The sequence below is a fragment of the Cyanistes caeruleus genome, unplaced genomic scaffold (assembly GCF_971803275.1).
Source record: "Cyanistes caeruleus unplaced genomic scaffold, bCyaCae1.hap1.1 HAP1_SCAFFOLD_100, whole genome shotgun sequence".
NCBI classification, from domain to species: domain Eukaryota; kingdom Metazoa; phylum Chordata; class Aves; order Passeriformes; family Paridae; genus Cyanistes; species Cyanistes caeruleus.
This window is the reverse complement of record NW_028255902.1, coordinates 607,857-625,832: the sequence shown is the minus strand read 5'-3', so window position 1 is coordinate 625,832 and position 17,976 is coordinate 607,857. Positions and strand designations below refer to the sequence as shown.

Sequence of the window (17,976 nt, the reverse complement as noted above, 5' to 3'; positions counted from 1 at the left end):
TCTCTGTGAGCCGGGCCAGGGCCTGGGGGGCTGGGACTTGGGCTTCGCCTTCTCCTCCTCCGTGCCTGCAGTCCTCTGGCGCACACAGGTACCTGGACACAGCCACTGTCCTGGGACTGACCCAGGCCCCACAAGCCCTTTATATACCCCCCAGCCGGGGCGGGGCTCTGCCATGTCACAATGGACTTTGGGCACCGCAAGGTCCCGTGTCACCACGGCCCCTGACACACCGTGCCTGTGTCACAAAGGGCACCCCAGCACCCCGTGCCTGTGTCACAAAGGCCACCCCGGCACCCTGTGCCTGTGTCACAAAGGCCACCCCGGCACCCCTTCAACAGCCCAAGGCACCAGGAGCGGCCTGGAGCAGCCCAGGCCTTGGGGGATTGCAGCCCCTTCTTCTGAGCCACTCCTAGAGTATATAGTACTAGTATTCTATTACTATGATTGGATATAGAGTGATTGTGGTGCAGTGAGGTGCTGGAACAGGGTGAAGTGAAAATTTGAGGCCTTGAGAGCCAATGAGAAAACTGTTTTCCAGTAGAGCTCACAAAGACAGATGAAGAAGACTTTTGCCTTTGAATAACTCATCCTTTAAATGCCATCCCTAGACTCATGGCCCATACACATCTCAGAGTGATGTGAAATGGGAGGAGTGAGCTCTGGTAGCATCATTTCTGGGCAGCTGACATCAGGGCAATAGAAAACTATAGCAGAAATAGTTTTCTTGTGAGAAACTCTATAGATTAGCAGAAAGAGACTTCTGTTCCTCTACAAAGACTGATTAGAAGACTCTAGCGAGAATAGGGACTGTTCTGGACACCAAAGTTCCAAGGTTCTTTGTTCTCCGTGTTGTCATGTGAACAAAAGAATGGTGGGTAGTAGGGGATAAAAAGAGTTTTCTGGAAGTTTATTCTGGTGTTCTTATTCTTATATTTTGTCAATAATCTTTCTTTATTCCTTTTAAGTTTTAAGCCTGTTTTGCTCTTGTTCTAATCCATATCTCACAGCAAAAAAGAAGTCATTTTTTTGTTAGTTACTGGTTTAAAACCACGACACTGCATTACCAGCTTGCTGCTGTGCAGATGCTGCCACCACCCAAAGCAAGGCCCTGTGTCCCTGAAGGGACCCGCCCTGCTCTGCGGCCTGGACTGAAGGTGGGTCCCTCCTGCCAGGGCAGGGCCCAGCACAGCTCTTCTCTTCCAATAAAGAGATGGAGCTCTCACCCCAGTGTCTGGCTGGTACCACCAGCAAAGCCCACACAGCACCAGCCCTGGCTGAGCTCCATGTCCAGGAGCAGGCAGGGCTGACCCTGGTGTGGGCAGGCAGGAGCCAGGCAGGGGCTGCTGTGACCAGAGGCAGGGCCCCGAGGGGCTGGGGGAGTCTGTGTTGAGCATCCCTGGGCTGAGGGCACATTTCCTTCAGTGGCATCACCTGGGCCTGGACCTCCTCCAGTGCCATGCCCAGGAAAAGAGGCAACCATCAAGAGCATCTCCTGGGACACTGCCTGTCCAGCAATGTCAGCAGGCAAAACCAAGGTTTTGTTTAGCAATAACCCTTTGATGAAGTCAAAGATTCACAGTCAGAGCAGTCCTCTAGTACAGATGGGAGTACACTTGGGGCGGACACTTAAGGCCATGAGGTCACAGAAGGCTCTGGGGTGACAGCAGGCTGAGGTGACAGCAGGCTCTGAGGTCACAGAGGTCCCAGAGCCCCGTGGTTGCCCAGCACCACAAGGACCGAGCAGTCAGTCCTTGACCACGACTGTTGTGGCAGCAGCGGCGGCGGCAGCAGCGGTGCTGACATTGGGACAGCGGTGTCAGGACAGTGGTGGCAGCAAGAGCTGCAGGACTGGCAGTGGGCAAGGCACCATGGCCTTTGCTCTGCGCCTCCTCCTCCTGCTCCTCCTGGCAGTGGCCCTGCCTGACAGGGCTGCCCAGGCTGCTCCGTGGCGAGCACGGCGAGCAGGTGAGCCGGCGGCCTCAGTCCCCTTTCCCAGGACAGTGCTCCCTTCTCCCTGGGAAGTGTTGGGGATGGTTTTCCCCAGGGCTTTAGGGAGGGTTTTCTCTGTGGGAGGGAGAGAGGCCTCAGGGGCCCTGGGCTGGTCCCACTGCCCTTCCAGGGATGTTGCACAGGGCCTGCAAAGAGGGTGGAGAGTGACCAGAGCCAGCCCAGAGCTCCCCAGGCCCCTCTGCAGCTTTGGCCATGTCCATTGACATCTGACACCCACAGCCTTACCTGACCCCCTTGCAGCGCCCAGTTCCCTAAAACAGAATGGGATCCCAGCACAGCATGGAATGGTTCTGATCTGTGCTTCCTTCCAGATGAGGGTGGTAGGAAGGCTTCTCCAGCAGCTTGGCTTCATGAAGATTTTCTGCCTCTGGAGCCCCATGCAGGAATGTTCTCACTGTCCCAACAAGGAATAAACACTGACACCCTGGCAGGAAGCATGTGACAGAAGCTGCTGTGGCTGTTGAGTTACAGGTGTGTCTGCAGCAAGGACATTTCAAGCTCCTTTTCTGGTTGCTGCACGCAAGCCCAGCTCCCATCACAGGGGTGAGTGGTGTGTCCCTGCTGATCCCACAGGCTGAGCCCTGGTTCTGTGGGATCCATTCATCTGAAATGGAAATACTTTCTGTTAAGATCCTCCTAGAGGGAGGAACAAACCTACAGGACACAAGATGTTGAGTGATCTGGAGAGACGCTGTGGTGGGTCCATGTCCCTCAGCCTTCTCCTGAGACTCAGCAGCCGGGGGCTTTCTCTGCACATCTGGACACGCCATGCCCGGCACAGCAGGAAGGGATCCATGTCAGCCTCACTGCCCCTCTGCTGCTTTCACAGCCTGCAGGGCTGTTTCCCAGCCTGGCCTGGCTGCAGCTTCTCCCCAGCCTCTGCAGGAAGGCATTTGGCATCAGCTGTCAGGGTGTCCAAACTGCAGCACGGGCCATGCACACCCTGAAATCCCCTGCAATTTCCCAGTCTTGTGGTAGATGTGGCTGGCCTGGCTCCAAAGTTTGGATGCCTTCCTGAAACTTATCCATATCTTTGACAACTATTGCCTCCTGAAGATGCCACCTTCATGCTGGGGAACAAACAGCCCCACCTGATGCATGTATCCCTCTTCCTTTCTCCAGAGATGAACCCAAAGGCTGTGCTGAAGGCAGCGTTTCCCAGAGGAAGCAGTGGCCCATGGGCAGCCTCTGCTGCAGGAAGGGAGGCCATGCCAGGCACAGTCCCAGGAGGTAATTGCTGTGCCTCTGGGCCTGAGCCCTGCTGAGGCTTGAGCTGCCATCTCTGCTGCTTGGCAGTGCAGGCACAGCCCGGACAAGACCGGCACAGCCCAGTGGAATTATCCCCAGCAGGCTCAGGGCACTCGGCTACTGAGCAGTCCTGCTGGGGTCCCTCCATGGGAGACAGGTCCCAAATCCTGGCAGCAGCTGCAAACGGGTGCCCATGGTGGGGAATAGGCAGAGGGGGAGGGCAAGGCTCCACTGTATCCTGAAAGAACCTGGCTCTATCCCTATGGGATGGGAGAGCTGTCCCAGCAGAACGTGGGCAGGAGGGAGGGAGGGCCTGAGGGACAGTTGTGGCACTGCCTGCTGTAGTTCTTCCCCATTGCTTTTACAATTCTTTCAGCTGTGGCAGAGAGAGGGCCCCAGTGGGGCCTGGGCTGCTCCAGCCACCTCTCCCAGGGATGCTGCACTGGGCCTGCAAAGAGGGTGGAGAGTGACCAGGAGCCAGCCCAGAGCCCCCAGGCCCCTCTGCAGCTGTGGCCATGTCCACTGACATCTGGCACCCACAGCCTTAGCGCGACTCCCTTGCACTGCCCGGTTCCCTAAGGTAGAAGGGGATCTCAGCACACCATGGAAACTGTTCTGATCTGTGCTCCCTTCTAGATTTGGAACTCAACCTCAATTATTTGGAAGTGCTACTGAATGATACTTTGAATATCTTGGAGAATGCTGGAGGCAAGTTCTTCTATTCCCTTTACTGACAGAACACAAAATGACAAGGTGGCAAGAGCATTTGCCATATCTCTTAACATAATCTCAGGCTTGATGGGCTCTGGAAACCTCGCCCTGCTCCCTTCTAGAGCCCTGAGGGATCCCACAGGTCACTACCAGTGGGAAGAAGGAGCATTTAGCTGTCAATCTTCTTCCTGTGTACAATGCCAGTGTCTCCTTCCATGTGCTCTGTGCAGCCACGGAGAAGAGCAGAGAGGGAAGGGGCCGGGCCCAGGGCTGTGTCCCGGGGCTGTGCCTTGCATGGCTCCTTTGCCAGCCCCAGGGAGCCTGAGGGTCTCCTACAGAGCCACGGGAGCTGTTCTGTCCTACCTCTTTTTCAGCCAAACCTCTTGCTGAAGGTGATCTGGCTTCCCAACCCACACCCAGGACTGAGGCTCTGGAAGATGGTGAGGGTAGGTGAAGGCCTTTCCCCCTGGGAGAGCTGCCAGCTCAGAGCCCAAGGCTTGGCCAGGAGAGCATCACTGCAGGTGCCAGGACAGAGCCATGCACATGTGTGCCCTCGCCCTGTGTGATCCTCTCACTGCTCCTGTGGCTCAGTGCTGCCTGTTCAGATCAGAAGAGATGACAGAAGCTTCTGTGGCTGTTGAGTTACAGGTGTGTCTGCAGGGAGGACTTTCCCAGCTCCTGGGTTGGTTGCTGCACACAAGCCTGGCTCCCATCACAGGGGTGAGTGGTGTGTCCCTCCTGACCCCACAGGCTGAGCATTGGCATTCTGGGATCCATTCCTGGGAAATGGAATTATTTTCCTCTAAGGTCCTTCAAGAGGAAATACCAAAGCTACAGGAGTTATGAAACCCCATGAGCCATCCAAACCCATGAGGCAAATGCTGAAGAAAATTCTGCAGGAAGGACAAGGTGGGTCCATGTCCCTCAGCCTTCTCCTGAGACTCAGCAGCCAGGGGCTTTCTCTGCACATCTGCACACGCAGTGCCCAACACAGCAGGAAGGGATCCATGGCAGCCTTGCTGCCCTGCTACTGCTTTCAAGCCCTGCAGGGCTGTTTCCCAGCCTGGCCTGGCTGCAGCTTCTCCCCAGCCTCTGCAGGAAGGCATTTGTCATCAGCTGACAGGGTTCCCAAAGTGCAGCATAGGCCATGCCCACACTGAGATCTTGTAGTATTCCCCAGTGTCTGGGTAGACCAAAAATGGCAGCTGTTTGGAGAAAGGAGGGCCCTGGTCAATCCCAAAAGTTTATATGATATCCTGGTCCTTAACCAAGTCTTTGGCAAGCATTCCCTTCTGAAGATGCCACCTCCCCAGTGGGGAATGCTGCCATCTGATCCAACTGTCCCTTTCTGCAGAAGTGGATGGAGAGGCTGTGCTGAAGGCAGCGTTTCCCGGAGGAAGCAGTGGCTCATGGGCAGCCTCTGCTGCAGGAAGGGAGGCCATGCCAGGCACAGTCACAGGAGGTAATTGCTGTGCCTCTGGGCCTGAGCCCTGCTGAGGCTTGAGCTGCCATCTCTGCTGCTGGGGAGCGCCCACCCTTCAGGGATGTTGCACAGGGCATGGAAAGAGTGTTGAGAGTGACCAGGAGCCAGCCCAGAGCATTCCAGGCCCCTCTACAGCTTTGGCCATGTCCATTGACATCTGGCTCCCATGGTCTTACCCAACCCCCTGGCAGTGCCCAGTTCCCTAAGGCTGAAGGCGATCCCAGCACACCCCGAAAAAGGTTCTCATCTGTGCTCCCTTCCAGATGAGTTTCCTAGGATGGCTTCTCCATTAGATTGGCTGGATAAAGTTTTGAAGCCCTTGGAGCCTCCTGCAGGTATGTTCTCAGTGTCCCATCGAGGAATAATCATTGACACCCTGGCAGGAAGCAGGTGACAGAAGCTTCTGTGGCTGTTGAGTTACAGGTGTGTCTGCAGGGAGGACTTTCCCAGCTCCTTTGCTGATCACTGCCCGCAAGCCCGGCTCCCATCGCAGGGGTGAGTGGTGTGTCCCTGCCGTACCCACAGGCTGAGCATTGCTTTTCTGGGATCCATTCCTGGGAAATGGAACTATTTTTTGTTAAGGTCCTCCGAGAGGGAAGAACAAAGCCACAGGACAGAAAGAATCACTTGAGTCACACCACATCCTGAAAGAAATAGAGAAGGAACTGCTCAAAGGGCGTGGTGGGTGCATTTCCCTCAGCCTTTCCTGAGATGCAGCAGTCAGGGGCTTTCTCTGGACATGCCATGCCCTGCACCATGGGAAGGGATCCATGGCAGCCTCGCTGCCCTGCTGCTGCTTTCAAGCCCTGCAGGGCTGTTTCCCAGCCTGGCCCGGATGCAGTTTCTGCCCAGCCTCTGCAGGAAGGCATTTGGCATCAGCAGGCAGGCTGCCCAAACTGCGCCATGGGCCATGCACACCTTGAGATCCTCTGCAACTTCCTGGTCTCTGAGCAGATCAGGAGAGGTGGTGGTTTGGACAAGAGAGAGCCTGGGCCTTTTCCTGATCCTCTTCCATGTCTTTGACAAGCACTGCCTCCTGAAGAGGCCACTTCCCTGCTATGTGATGGTTCCATCTGATCCAGCTGTGCCTCTTCCTTTCTCAAGGGATGGACAGAGAGGCTCTATGGAAGGCGGCATTTCCTGAACGAAGGGAGGCAATTGCAGGCATGGGCCCAGGCACAGGAGGTAATTGCTGTGCTGGGCTCAGCCCTCGGTGGGGCTGTGTGCCAGCAGCTCTTCCCACAAGGCCTCTCCTTGCACAGCCCGGTAGCAGCCAAAGCTGGAGGTGCCTCGGCTTCCAGGCCTCTGGAGCTCATTCCCAGCCCCTGGGAATCAGGATTCCTGCACCAGTGTCCATCCCACTGCAGCTGCTCCTGGAGCTGGCCCTAAACATCCTGAGGCCCAAGGCACAGGAGCAGCCCTGAGCAGGAGCCCTGCCACGAGCCCAGGGCCACAGCCAGCCCTGGCTCCCAACTGGGCAGGGGCTGCACTGGCCCCTGACAGGGCCTGGCTCTGTCCCCTTGGGCTGGGGGAGCTGTCACGGAGCAGGGAGGGTCAGGGGTGGCAGTGGCTGCTCAGGGATGGGTTTGGCCCGTGTCCCTGGAAGGAGCCACTGCCCAAGCAGCTGCGCTGTCCCTGGGTTCTCCTCTCAGTTTTCTGGGTTTTATTGTGTGGCACAGCCTGTGCCAAGGGCTGGCAAGGTGCCTGCAGGCCCCAGCTCTGGGGGAAACAGGGAATATCCTGGACATACCCACTGTGCTGCCAGCTCAGCAGTGGAGCACAGCACAGGCCTCACGCTGCCCATTGCTCCCACAGATGCAGCTGGCACAACACGTGTTCCCAATTTCCAGAAGGGCATCGGAAGAGGTTTCTGTCAGGGAACACGCTGTTGGCTAGAATTAATGGCAGGCCTGCTTTGTTTGGTGCATTTCTTCGTTTTATGCGGTGTTGGAATCTGGTATGCCTGCAAGAGAAAACAGTGAGTGTTTCGTTCATCTTTCCCTCAAACAGCTTCTTTTGAAAGTTATTGTAGAATAGAAACATTCCCAGTGAAGCTGCTGTGGACTTGTGGCTAGTCCTTGGTTGCCCAAAACACTCTGCTGAGAGTTCTGCTGCTGCCCAGGGCTTTCATTGGCCTCTTAATTGCTGGGCCTTGTCCTGGGGAGCCCGCTGGGGCTGCAGCCAGTGCTGGCTGCCACTGAGGCTGCCTGGCCAAGAGCAGCCCCAGGAGCAGCGGGCAGAGGCAAAGCAAGGTGGGCAGGAGAAAGAGCGGGGACGAGATTGCCCTTGTAAGGCAGAGGTGCTCTGGGGCCCGCTCCTGGCCAGGGACCCTGCCCAGAGCCATCCCCTGCTCTCCAGGGCCTTGAGGGGCAGCTGTCCAGCTGGGCCAAGCTGTGCCAGCAGCTGCAGCCGTGCTGGGGAGCCTTGGCAGCTCTGGGCCCTGCTGTGCAGGAGGGTCCCTGTGTGCCAGCGGCAGCTGGGGGCCTCAGCCACTTTCTTTCTCTACAGGAGCGCCTCTGCAGCTTCAGATGTCCGGCCAAACAGCTCAGTGTTGTGAAAAATGAGGTTCACATATTTTTCTTATAGAATTTAAAGGTTTAATGAAAAGATAATTCGGATCTAAAAATAAAGTAAAGTACAGAGATACAGCCAGGTGTCTCTGCATTCAGCCAAGAGAGCACACCTTACTAACAAAGGATTTGTCCCTTAAAAACAGAATCCTACTACATATCCATAAATTCTCATGCATATTCATACATTCTTCTTAGGATCTTTGGTGTTCTTCTGTTTAGTTTTCTCTTGCCCCCTTCCCAATAGATCAATCTTCTTGGCGCCAATGAGATTTACATTTCCTGATAACAGAAATGCAATAAATTCCTCCCCCAGAGTTCTGGTCACTGCTGTCTTCATCTGGATAAGGTAGTTTCTGAATGTAGGGGGCATCTCCAGCTATCTTTTGCAGTCTTTGGGTTATACAAACTAAAGTAGTTTTTGTTTTAGTACTATGCCAAAGCTTAACATATATGTATTATACCACTATTTCAAAGTTTCATCAATAACAGAAATAAAGGAAACCATATTAATACAAAAAAATTTTCTAATCTTATACATATAACATTCCTTTTAATATTTGAGAAAAGCCAATAATATGATATGCATTTATAACAGTGTGAATGTAAAGCACTACATTCGGTCAGGGAGAACTGCACCTCTCTTCCTGAGTCTCCAAGCCAGTGTCTGTTTTCCTTGCCAAAGCTGCGTTATCAGCTTATCGCTGTGCGGCCACCACCCAGAACAGGACCCTCTGTCCCTGAAAGTGCTGGCCCTGGTGTCTGGACAGGACTGAAGGCAGGACCCTCCTGCCAAGGCAGAGCTTGAGCAACACCTTTGGGCTTCTGCTCTGGGGTCTGGCTGGTACCAGCAGCACTGGCACAGCTGCTTGGCTGGCCACAGCCTTGGCTGGGCAGGCAGCAGACAGACTTGGGGAACCCACCTTGTTATCTTCATTTTTTATTTTTAAAAAGTAGAATATTTTTGAAATATTTAGAATTATTTTTAGTAGGAAGTAATCCCCAAATGTTTCTTCCCTTTTGCAATATTAATAACATATTTTTCAAAGTAGTTTTAGAATTCTGGAACATTTTTTCCACTTCTGCAATTAAACAGGAAGTTGCATTTAATTGATAATATTTACTCTAAGAGGGATTAAGACACACTGTTGGGGGTTAGGTGTCCCTTTTTTTTTTTAGTTCTGGCTTGCCTGTGGAATTTTTACCCATTAGTTGTGGGGAAAACCTAACTGTGGGTACTTGGTGGGTGCTTGACAAAAGACAAAGAGTTTGGCCGGTCCCAGGGGGGGAAGGGGACAGGAAAAAGGAGGATGGGGACAGTTTGGGGGGCTTTCTTCAGCTTGGGAGAAGGACACGTTGGGTGCAGAGATGCTGCGGTGGGCACAAGAGAATTTCACCGTCACTCACACGGAGCTGCTGCTGCTTCTCCTTCTCCCCTCTTTGTTGGTGGCCTCGCACCCCCTGTCCTGCCGGGACGTGTGGCAGTGCCAGGCACCGCCGCGGAGCTGCTGATCCACCTCAGCCACCGGCCCAGGATCTCAGCTCATCCCTGCTGTTCCAGCTGAGTGTTCCTCAGAGCCCTGCAGGAGCACCGGGACTGCCCGCCCGAGGGGGTTTGTGAAACAAAGCCTCTCCTCCATCCCATCTCAGCCGAGAAACCTGTCACGGGCCCCTGGTTCTGTTTTCTTGCTAATGCTGTAGTTATTGTTGTTTGTTTGCCTGGTTATAAATTCTAATAAAGAACTGTTATTCCTATCCTCAGATCTCTGCCTGAAAGCCCCTTGATTTCAGAATTATAATAATATAGAGGGAGGGGGGTCTACGTTTTCATTCCAGGGGAGGCCCCTGCCCTTTCTAGCAGACACCTGTCTTCCAAAACAAAGACAGATGGGGAGTTTCTCCATCCTCCTTACCCTTGTGGGGCCAGCAGTGCTCTTGGTTCCTCATGCTCTTTTTGTGGGGCCTTTTGTGTCTGTGCCCCTCCGACTTAGGGGGACAGGGGATATTTGCTGCCCCCTTTCTGCTTCTGGGAAGCCTGTGTGGGCTCTTAGTCCCTCTCTGATTTGGGGGGTGCCAGTGTTGTCACCATCCCAGCAGCCCCCGGCCGCTCTTTGCCCTTTGCCAGGCCAGGGGTGTTCTCTGTCCCCTTGCAATTTGTGGGGCTGGCACAGGCACAATTCCCCTCCTCTTTGGGGGGGCTGGCAGTCTCCTCTTCCCCCTGTGACTTGGGGGATGCTCTGGGCTCCATCCATCTCTTATTTTGTGTTGCCAGGTATTTATCTCCCTTCAGTTTGGGAGGCCCAGGGATAGTCTCCATCCTCCTCCAGTCTTGAGGGGCCTGGGAGTAGTCTCTGTCTCCCACCGATTTGGGGGGACTGGTGCAGGCTCCACCCCCCTCTGATTTTGAGGGACAACCTGGAGGAAAGGCACCAAAATCTTGACAAAGGCTGAAGAGAACACTCTGATGACCCCTTTTGCCCAAAGGTTCCCTTAGCTGAAGTTGCTAACCAGGACAAGACTTCCAGGCCCGCAGTGGGTTTTGGGTTGTTTTATTTCCTGGGCCCTCAGTCCTGCGTGGGACACGGGAACTGGGTGCTGCAGAGGCTGCGCCAAGGCATCAGAAATGCCCGCCCAACACCCAAGGGTGGTAGAAGATCTGCTCCAGCACTGGCCGGTCCATGGGGTGCTTGGACAAACAGCAGCGGATCAGATGTTGGCACTCTGGGGAGAGAAGGCAGAAAGCGGCGCTCACTTGCAGAAGGCTCCTGCCCAGCTGCTCCCGGCGCCTGCAGAAGCCGGGCCACGCTGCGTGTGCTGGGAGCTGCCCTTGGCGGGAGAGCGGCACGGCAGGACAAGCGTCCCCTCCTTCAGCCAAGCGTGCCACACCCAGCCTGCTACGGGCCACCTGCTGCAGCCGGCCCTTGAGGACACATGGACGTCCCGCGCAGCTGCGGGAGGGCCGGGCTGGGCTGCGCGGTGCCACCTGCCAAAGCCTGCCTGCTTCAGGCCGCGTACCAACCTGGAGAGACCTCCTGCGGGAAGAAGAGCTGCCCCAACACGGTGTCACACTCGTTCTCGAAGGGCAGGAACCCGCACACCCTCTCCAACAGCCAGCTGAACGCTGCACCCCACGGCCCAGGAGGGAATGGGGCCGTGCAGTGCCTGGCACTGGGAGCAGGGCCCGCGCTCTGGGCTCACTGGCAAACTGTGTGAAGGCCCGCTCCTGGAGGAAGGTGCCACAACCGAAGTCGATCAGCTTCAGGTCCCCAGTGTCTGGGTTGACGAGGAGGTTCTCTGGCTTGATGTCCCGGTGCAGGACGCCGCAAGCCGTGCAGTGCCATACGGCCTCTCTTAGGGATGGAGGCTGTCAGAGATAGTGGAGGCTCCTGGCACCATGGACGTTCTCTGACCACCTGAGCTTCTTGCACGGATGGCGGGTCTTCTCTGCTGTGCCATCCTTGCAAGGCTTGAGGCTCACCCAAGGATGGTCAATCTTGCTGGGAGCATCCTCCTGAAGGGATGGCGGCTTCTGGAGAAGCTGGACGAGCCACAGCAGGGCAGGTGGCCTCACCTCATCAGCTTCTCCAGTTCTTTCCACAACGCCAGCCACATCCCAAAGAAGAGCGGCACAGATGTCCCATTGTGTGCCCAGTGCCGGATCATCACTTCCTGCAGCTCTTGGGCCACTGCCATGCAGGGACCGCAGCTGCAGGAGCTCTCCAGAGGGCTTGCGGGAGCACCTGGCCGCCGGCGAGGGGTGGCCCGAGGCCTGGAGAACCTGGGAGCCGCAGGGGCTGCTCGGTTCCTCCATGGGCCTCTGGGCCTAACCCTGGGGTGCTTCCTCGTCTGCCGCCTCCATGGTTGCCAGTGGCCACCGGCCCAGCAGACAGCCACAGCGGCCAGCAGCAGGACAAGGGCAGCCATCAGGACGCCACCGTCACCCATGGCTACGGCACGTCCCATGGCGACTGCACTGGCAGCTGCGGGGGCTGGCCCGGTTTATATAGGGCTGGCGCAGTGATGTCACAGTGCTGTGGCCAGGACAGCTGTGTGACATCACGGCCCTGCATCACACCAGAGCTTAACCCCTTTGTGACATCACAGCCCTGCGTCACCCCAGCCCTCACCAGTTCCACGGGAGCGAGGAAGGGGCTCCCTGTGGGCACTCGAGCACCCTCTGGAGCAGAGGAGAAGGAAGATCCTTGTCTAAATAGGACACGGGGATGAGGAGGGGAACGGTGATGGTGTCACCTCCTTGCTGGCAGAGCATGGGACATGGATTGTCCAGTCGGGGATTGCAAAGTCAATGGACAGGACAAGCCCTGCTTAGCAACAGGGAAACCATCGGTGTGCTGTCCCCTACATTCCCATGCTGAATCCGAACTTGGATTCAAATCTAATTCTGTGCCTCTTTCTGGGAATTAAATGGATGTTATCCTATTGAAAACCAGTACCTTTAATACTTTAGGGATCTCTGACTTCAGGGAATTGAGGTGAAAATAAAATGAAAGGGTATGATGGAGTTTGTGTCCACCTAAAATTAACACTTTTTATGAGAAATAAAATAAGCACAACTCCCATAAACCGTGCGCAGTATAGGGACAAACTCCAAAGACCAGGACTATGGGCAGACACAGAAATATACAGGGTAGGTCTGAGGGCAGAGTCTGAGGGCATGGGTCCAACCACAAACTGGGGTTAGAAATATGCAAAATACTGCAACAAATAACAACCAATCAGGGGAGAGAACCAGGAACATTCTAGAAACATAACCTTATAAGGGGTGAGTCGATTAACATATTAACTGCCATAATCCCTTTCTCTTTGCCATAACTTAAACAAATGCTTCCCAAGGCTTGAACTTAATGCCTCTTTTTTTCCCTGGGTGAAATTCGGCTGGCTTGGATCCCCAGCGAGGCACATTCCCATATCACATTAATCAGTTCTTCACCCAACACTCCCTGTCCCCGTTCATTTCACACTGGGAATTCTGCTCCAGAAGGATTCTGTGAGGGACACAATTAAAAGTCTCTCATGGAACAGGAGGATCCAGATTTAAGAAGTGGGAAAGAGTTTAACCCCACTATCTGTTTAACTGGTCCCAAGGGTGGAGACCTGAAGGAAACTCATGACTGGATTCAGGTCATAGATCTGCAGATGCCAAGGAGATATTAAATTATCCTCCTTGGAATTAAAGCTGGGAATTTTTCTTTCTCTGGAGCAGTAAATTAGGATGTTGATGGGCCCCCCTTCTCTGCTCGCTCTGACCCTCCTGCCCCAGCCTCGCTCGGTTCCATTCACGTTCCTCCTGTCAGGGACACTCTCCACACAGATCATGGCTCGGATTCCTTGGATCCTCAGCAGTGTTTTCCTGGATTTTAGCCAGGGCTTCCCTGGTTTTGGGGCAGGCTGGAGCGTGTGGAGCTTTCCGCAGCCACCGTTAGGGGTGTGTCTCTCCCTTTTCCCAGCAATTTCCCTCTGTCTTCCCATTACCGACGTTTCTCCTCTCCACCTCTTCCAGCTCCATGCCATGTTGACAGGAGCTCAGAAAGAGCAGGAAAACAGAAACAAGCTCCACAGTGAATTCCTGGAAGAAAAATCCATGGATGGTCAGGTGACTGCTGTGGCTCCTTCCTGAAAATCTGGGCTGTTGGGAGCACGGCACAGGGTGTCCCAGGACTTAGAGCTGGACACTGAACCCTCCTGGATCTCCTTGGCACCCGTCCCAGGCAGGGATGGTCCTGGATATCCTCCTGGATCTGCCCCAGGAAGGTCCCTGCTCCCTGGGGCGGGATGGGATGGGTAGAGGACAAGGAATGAAGATCAGGAGAAGAATACAGAGATGCTTCTTGCCACTGCAGCAAGAAATTTGGTGCACTGAAAGCTCAGCTGGAGATGAAGGTGGCCAAAAATGTGAGGCACAATAAAAATTGACTTGTTAAATCCATTAATAAAAAAAAAATAAATTAGAAATTACATCATCCCCTTCCAGGATGTGGATGGTCCCCTGACAAACATGGACACAGACACAGTGCAGGTTTTCTAATGCATTTATTGCCTCTGTCTTCAACACTCACCCCTCCCTTCCCAGAGGAAAACACGCATTGTACCAAGGGACACTGCAAAGTCCTTGAAGAGGGCAAGCCCTGCTCAGCAGAAACCAAACCACTCCTGACTGAACCACAGCATTCCCATCTTGAATCCAAACCCAGCATGTGCCAGCTCTTGGGAAGAGAGGAACCCCATGGCAGTCAAAACCAGAGCAGTGGGACAAGCATGAGCGCTCTTTGGAAAATCCTGATTTATTTAGAGCAGAGGCTCTGCAGAAGTTGGTGAGCTGCTATGAGAAAACTCTTGCTGTCCTCGCCAGCCATTTCAGGAGAGCTCCCCAGAGACAGAGGAACTTCTCCTCCCTTTGCCTCTTGGGGATCTTCTCTGGCACAGGGTAGTGATTGTTTGAAGTTGGTGCCACTGCAGAGTCCTCGGAGCCGGGGCTTGACACAGATGGTAGCAGCACTCTTCCTGATGTGCTGCCGCTTGCTCCAGGGGAGGATTCATTGCAAGGGGCTGAGCTCCGGTTCTGATTTCCAGGCTTTTCCAGGCCATGTTCATGTTCAGGGATGAGCCAGGGCTGTGATCCCTGAATTGGGTGGGGCCGTGATGTCACAAAGGGGCTGAGCGCTGGGGTGATGCAGGGCTGTGATGTCACACAGCTGTCCTGGCCACAGCACTGTGACATCACCACGCCAGCCCTATATAAACCGGGCCAGCCCCCGCAGCTGCCAGTGCAGTCGCCATGGGACGTGCCGTAGCCATGGGTGACGGTGGCGTCCTGATGGCTGCCCTTGTCCTGCTGCTGGCTGCTGTGGCTGTCTGCTGGGCCGGTGGCCACCGGCAACCACGGAGGCGGCAGACGAGGAAGCGCCCCAGGGTTAGGCCCAGAGGCCCATGGAGGAACCGAGCAGCCCCTGAGGCTCCCAGGTTCTCCAGGCCTCGGGCCACCCCTCGCCGGCGGCCAGGTGCTCCCGGAAGCCCTCTGGAGAGCTCCAGCAGCTGCGGTCCCTGCATGGCAGTGGCCCAAGAGCTGCAGGAAGTGATGATCCGGCACTGGGCACACAATGGGACATCTGTGCCACTCTTCTTTGGGATGTGGCTGGCGTTGTGGAAAGAACTGGAGAAGCTGATGAGGTGAGGCCACCTGCCCTGCTGTGGCTCGCCCAGCTTCTCCAGAAGCCGCCATCCCTTCAGGAGGCTGCTCCCAGCAAGACTGGCCATCCTTGGGAGAGCCTCAAGCCTTGCAAGGATGGCACAGCAGAGAAGACCCGCCATCCATGCAAGGAGCTCAGGCTGTCAGAGAACGTCCATGGTGCCAGGAGCCTCCGCTATCTCTGACAGCCTCCATCCCTCGGAGAGGCTCAGCCAGACCTGTCAGCCTGCAGAAGGTGCAGAGCCCAGGGACAGGTCTCCCAGCTTCCTTGGACCCTTGGACTTCAACAACATGGGCGTGACCCTGAGCACTGACATGGCCAGGGAAAGCCCCCAGGTCCAAGTGGGAGCCCAGCCTGATCCAGGGGAGCCGTCTCAGGAGCAGGTGGAGGAGCAGCAAGTGTCCTGGAACCAGCAGCTGCAGGACCACAGCTCCCAGGTGACGGTGCTGGATGTGCCAGCTGGCAACAGCCCGTGCCTGGTAGAGGAGACAATTCTCGAGGGAACAGGGAGTTTCCTCCATCTCCAGGAAGCTGCTCCCATAGAGCCACCAAATACCAACAAGGCTTCTGTACCGGCAGGTGAGACCTGAGGAGCTGTCTGAGGCTGCCATGGGGCTCTGGAGGGGCATTCGCAGGCCAGGCCAGGGCTTCTGAGAGCAGCCTAGAAGCAGGTCAGAGCAAGGTGGCCGGCGCTGGCTGTGGCCACTGCACTGGCGGGCACTTGGGGGGTTCCTGGCAGCATCAGGCCCTGTGATGGAGGCATTGTCTTCTCCTCACAGCCCGACGGCACCTGTGTTCCACTGGAGATCGTGCTAATGGAAAAGGTAGGCTTTGGCTGCCGCAGAATTATCCAGCTCCTCGACTGGTTCGAGCTGCCTGACAGCTTCGTTCTGGTGATGGAGCGTCCAGAGCAATCTCGGGATCTCTTGCACATCCTGCTGGAGCAAGAGTTCCTGAGCGAGGAGGTGGCACGCTGGCTTTTCTGGCAGGTGCTGGAGGCTGTGTGGCACTGCACCGCCTGTGGTGTCCTGCACCGGGACATCAAGACAGAGAACCTCCTCGTCAACCCGGAGACTGGCGACCTGAAGCTGATCGGCTTTGGTTGTGGCACCTTCCTCCAGGAGCGGGCCTTCACACAGTTTGCCAGTGAGCCCAGAGCGCGGGCCCTGCTCCCAGTGCCAGGCACTGCACAGCCCCATTCCCTCCTGGGACGTAGGGTGCGGCATTCAGCCGGCTGCCGGCTGCCCTGTGGCACGGGGCAGGTGCTGTGCCCCAGGAGCCGGCTGCCGGCCCTGCCGACAGAAAGGGGCTGCAAAAGCCGGGCCCCGGCTCCTCGGCTTGGCAGGCCCACAAGGCCTTGGGCTGCTCCACTGGCGTTCTCAGCCTTGCAGAATGGTTTCTTGGCTTTGGCCCATTGTCAGGGGGAGGCAGGCAGGCCTTGGGGGGAAGTTGTGGCCATGGCTGCAGTCCCTGCCTCTGGCAGGAGGCTGGCACCAGGCTCTGGAAGGCAGCAGCCTGCGCCTGAGCAGCGCCGCCCGTCTCCCCTAGGAACACGCACGTACTGCCCGCCCGAGTGGATTGGCCTGCGCTGCTACCACGGCGATGGAGCGACCATCTGGTCCCTGGGCATGCTGCTGTTGGAGATGGTGTGCGGGTTCCTGCCCTTCGAGAACGAGTGTGACACCGTGTTGGGGCAGCTCTTCTTCCCGCAGGAGGTCTCTCCAGGTTGGTACGCGGCCTGAAGCAGGCAGGCTTTGGCAGGTGGCACCGCGCAGCCCAGCCCGGCCCTCCCGCAGCTGCGCGGGACGTCCATGTGCCCTCAAGGGCCGGCTGCAGCAGGTGGCCCGTGGCAGGCTGGGTGTGGCACGCTTGGCTGAAGGAGGGGACGCTTGTCCTGCCGTGCCGCTCTCCCGCCAAGGGCAGCTCCCCGCACACGCAGCGTGGCCCGGCTTCTGCAGGCGCCAGGAGCAACTGGGCAGGAGCCTTCTGCAAGTGAGCGCCGCTTTCTGCCTTCTCTCCCCAGAGTGCCAACATCTGATCCGCTGCTGTTTGTCCAAGCACCCCATGGACCGGCCAGTGCTGGAGCAGATCTTCTACCACCCTTGGCTGTTGGGTGGGCATTTCTGATGCCTTGGCGCAGCCTCTGCAGCACCCAGTTCCCGTGTCCCACGCAGGACTGAGGGCCCAGGAAATAAAAGAACTCGAAACCCATGGCGGGCTGGCGAGTCTGGTCCTTGTTAGCAACTTCAGCTAAGGGAACCTCTTGGCAAAAGGGGTAATCAGAGCGTTCTCTTCAGCCTTTGTCAAGATTTTGGTGCCTTTCCTCCAGGTTGTCCCTCAAAATCAGAGGGGGGTGGAGCCTGCACCAGTCCCCCCAAATTGCTTGGAGGCAGAGACTTCTCCCAGGTCCCTCAAAACTGGAGGAGGATGGAGACAATCCCCGGGCCCCCCAAAATGAAGGGAGATAAATACCTGCCCCCCCCAAACTAAGAGATGGATGTAGCCCAGAGCATCCCCCAAGTCAGAGGGGGAAGAGGAGACTGCCAGCCCCCCCAAAGAGGAGGGGAATTGTGCCTGTGCCAGCCCCACAAATTGCAAGGGGACAGAGAACACCCCTGGCCTGGCAGATGGCAAAGAGCAGACGGGGGCTGCTGGGATGGTGACAACACTGGCACCCCCCAAATCAGAGAGGGACAAAGAGCCCGCACAGGCTTCCCAGAAGCAGAAAGGGGGCAGCAAATATCCC

General features: G+C 56.1%; 1 protein-coding gene and 1 long non-coding RNA gene across 2 annotated transcripts; both read left to right on the top strand.

Annotated features, from left to right (window-relative positions):
• Positions 1-7,236: 7,236 nt before the first annotated feature.
• Positions 7,237-8,100, top strand: LOC147646380 (uncharacterized). Its single transcript, XR_015281891.1, has 2 exons — positions 7,237-7,430; positions 7,961-8,100. It is a non-coding gene; the product is annotated as an uncharacterized LOC147646380 (long non-coding RNA).
• A 7,420-nt stretch (positions 8,101-15,520) lies between these two features.
• LOC147646379 (serine/threonine-protein kinase pim-1-like) lies at positions 15,521-16,972 on the top strand. The gene is made up of 3 exons (XM_086873513.1): positions 15,521-15,613; positions 16,010-16,376; positions 16,779-16,972. Exons 1-3 carry the CDS (start codon positions 15,521-15,523, stop codon positions 16,970-16,972), a joined length of 654 nt encoding a protein of 217 aa, XP_086729639.1.
• The last annotated feature ends 1,004 nt before the right edge of the window (positions 16,973-17,976 follow it).

Coding starts and splice junctions, on each gene's coding strand:
- LOC147646379 (XM_086873513.1), top strand. CDS start 15,521: ATGGGCGTGACCCTGAGCACTGACATGGCCAGGGAAAGCCCCCAGGTC. Junction 15,614..16,009: donor GGGAGCCGTCTCAGGAGCAG/GTGGAGGAGCAG, acceptor TTCTCCTCACAG/CCCGACGGCACCTGTGTTCC. Junction 16,377..16,778: donor GGCCTTCACACAGTTTGCCA/GTGAGCCCAGAG, acceptor CGTCTCCCCTAG/GAACACGCACGTACTGCCCG.